Raw genomic sequence first — 2,829 nt, forward strand, 5'->3', positions numbered from 1 at the left:
CCCTCCCTCCCTCCCTCCCTCCCTCTCTCCTCCCTCCCTCTCTCCCATGTTGTTCAGAGCAGCTGGACATATCACTACTCCATCATTTTCCGTATGCTGATGCAGGCCATCATGTTTATGTTCTTCGTGCCGTGTGAGACGGGCGCTCAGACCGTGTCGGACGAGGCTGCCAAGCTCAGCGGGGGATACTTCACTGACTGAAGGCCCGCCACGCTGAGGCCTTTCGCCAGGGACGCCGATGTGGCCAAGAAACTGTGGGAGGCCAGCGAGAGGCTGGTCAAACTGGCCTGAGAAACTGGAATGATTAAATGAAACTGAAGCTTTCCAAGCAAGCAATGTGTGGGAATCTCATATTTTGGTCAAACAAGCCAAAAATGTATTTTGTTTTTGTTTTGTTCTTAATGATTTCTTGTTGTTTTTTAATAACTATTTGTTTTCGGGGGACCTTATAGTGAATTATGTAAGTTTTTTTTATTTTTATAGTGAATTATGTACGTTTAATTTTTTTTTATAGATGGAGAATGGATTGTTGAACATTTATGGTTTGCCCTTGTATTGCTGACCTCAAACACTTGAATGAATGAATCTGTGGCAATACAGTGCTGTGTGATGTCTTGTTATTAGGACAGTGGTATGGTTTACTTCCATAAGTATTCAGAGGGTGGGGGTTTATTTTGTACAACGCTAGACAACACAGACAACCAGGGGTTTAAAACATCTGACACTTGAAGGTTTATGAATACAACCCTCAACACAATGCCACAATCTAACAGCACCATCTACAGGAAAAAAGCAGGTGCTGGAATTTAGATTTTGTTGACCTGTGATAGCAATAAGTGGAACTGAAAGTAAATGTTTGACATTGCTTATAAGAGTCGAGTCGCCATTTCAGGGTGTGATCATTACAGAGACGTCTCCGGATCAACTGGAATAATCACATTTCTTATTTAATTTTACTTGATATTTTAGTCATATAAAGTGGTGGTTGTTCTAGTGACGCTTGCATTTTAAGTTTTTTGTTTGTTTTGAAAATCAAAGTATACTAGGATACTGAAAGAAGATGGCAGATAGTTACCTGGATAGTTACCTGTGCTGCCATATTTGTTCAGAGACTTTCAGAGAGCCTGTTTCTCTGGGCTGTCACCACAACTTCTGTTCCAGCTGCCTGGACAAATTCTGGGTTGAGACCAAAAACAAGAACTGTCCGGTATGTAAGAGGAAATCTTCTAAGGATCATCCAAAAGTTAACTTTCAGTTGAAGGAACTGTCTGACAAATATGCCGGGAGAGAGAAAGCAGGGGATAAAGAGTGCATTCCAGATGAAGACAGAGAGGTGGTTTGTACTAAACACACAGATGAACCTAAATGGTTCTGTGAGGTGGAACAGAGAGCTGTGTGTCACGTCTGTGAGTTTCCTACACATCACGGACACACTGTCATTCCTTTAAAACAGGCAGTGAAAGACCTGAAGGAAAAACTAACATCAGACTTAGACTCACTGCAGAGCAAACAGGTTAAATGCAAAGACATTGAGAAGAAATACAGCGAAGTGGTGCAATACTCCAAGAAGCAGCTGGTATCCACAGAGAGACAGATCAGAGGGGAGTTTATGAAGCTTCATCAGTTCCTGAAAGAGGAAGAGGAGGCCAGACTGGCTGCACTGAGGGAGGAAGAGGAGGAGAAGGGAAAGATGATTGCCAGAGAGATTAAGAACATTCAGGACCAGATCTCTTCTCTCACAGAAAGCATCACTGCTTTGAAACAAGAACTCCAGAAAAGAGAGGTGCCATTTCTCAAGAGCTACAAACACATCCAGAGAAGTTCCAGAGCCCAGTACACACTGCCGGATCCACAGCTGGTCTCAGGAGCGCTGATAGATGTGTCCAAACACTTGGGCAACCTGCAGTTCAGAGTCTGGGAGAAGATACAGGGGATTGTCAAATACACTCCTGTGATTCTGGACGCCAACACTGCTGCCTACTCGCTCTCTCTGTCTGATGATCTGACCAGTGTGAAGCATTTAGGCAAAAGGCAGCAGCTCCCTGACAACCCAGAGAGGAGCACAAAGTATAGCAGAGTTCTGGGCTCTGAGGGGTTCAGCTCAGGAAAACACAGCTGGGAGGTGGAGGTGGGGGACCACCCTTACTGGTATATAGGCGTATCAACTTCAAACCCAGACTATGGATTGTTCAATATTAATCTTGTTAATGGTACATATAGTGTTGGAGGTAGGACCATCACTCTGAAGGGGAGACCCCAGAAGATCAGAGTACAGCTGGACTATGACAGGGGAGAGGTGTCCTTCTACGATACCAAAGACATGACACACATCTATACTTTGAAAGAAACATTTACTGAGAGAATGTACCCATTCTTCTCTATTGGATCGGCTGGTGATGCCAACCACCCCGATATACAGATCTGCCAATCAGAGGTGTCTCTTTCAGTGATGTCATCCCAGTGAGGTGTGTGTGTGTGTGTTTGTGAGAGAGAGAGAGATTAGGGAAAGGGGGATACCTAGTCAGTTGTACAACTGAATGCATTCAACTGAAATGTGTCTTCCCCATATAACCCAACCCCTCTGGATCAGAGAGGTGCGGGGGGCTGCCTTAATAGACATCCACGTCATCAGCGCCCGGGGAACAGTGGGTTAACTGCCTTGCTCAGGGGCAGAACGACAGATCTTTTACCTTGTCAGCTCGGGGATTCAATCCAGCAACCTTTCGGTTACTGGCCCAATGCTCCTACCCAACCAGTGCTTTGGTTTCTAATGGTTTCTAATGAATATGCATCACTTTGAGGAGGTGACTGTTGATTGGTTTTGGGTAA

At 44.8% G+C, this 2,829-nt stretch overlaps 1 protein-coding gene across 1 annotated transcript; it reads left to right on the forward strand.

Moving 5' to 3' along the window:
* Nucleotides 1-1,060: 1,060 nt before the first annotated feature.
* On the forward strand, nt 1,061-2,494 carry LOC311144403 (E3 ubiquitin-protein ligase TRIM35-like; the record flags this gene model as incomplete). The annotated part of the gene is made up of 1 exon (XM_084180412.1): nt 1,061-2,494. The coding sequence occupies one exon, from the start codon at nt 1,061-1,063 to the stop codon at nt 2,462-2,464; it is 1,404 nt and encodes a 467-aa protein (XP_084036538.1). The 3' UTR covers nt 2,465-2,494.
* Between the last annotated feature and the right edge of the window lie 335 nt (nt 2,495-2,829).

This window comes from Coregonus lavaretus (genome assembly GCF_964263955.1).
Source record: "Coregonus lavaretus genome assembly, chromosome: 17".
Taxonomy (NCBI): domain Eukaryota; kingdom Metazoa; phylum Chordata; class Actinopteri; order Salmoniformes; family Salmonidae; genus Coregonus; species Coregonus lavaretus.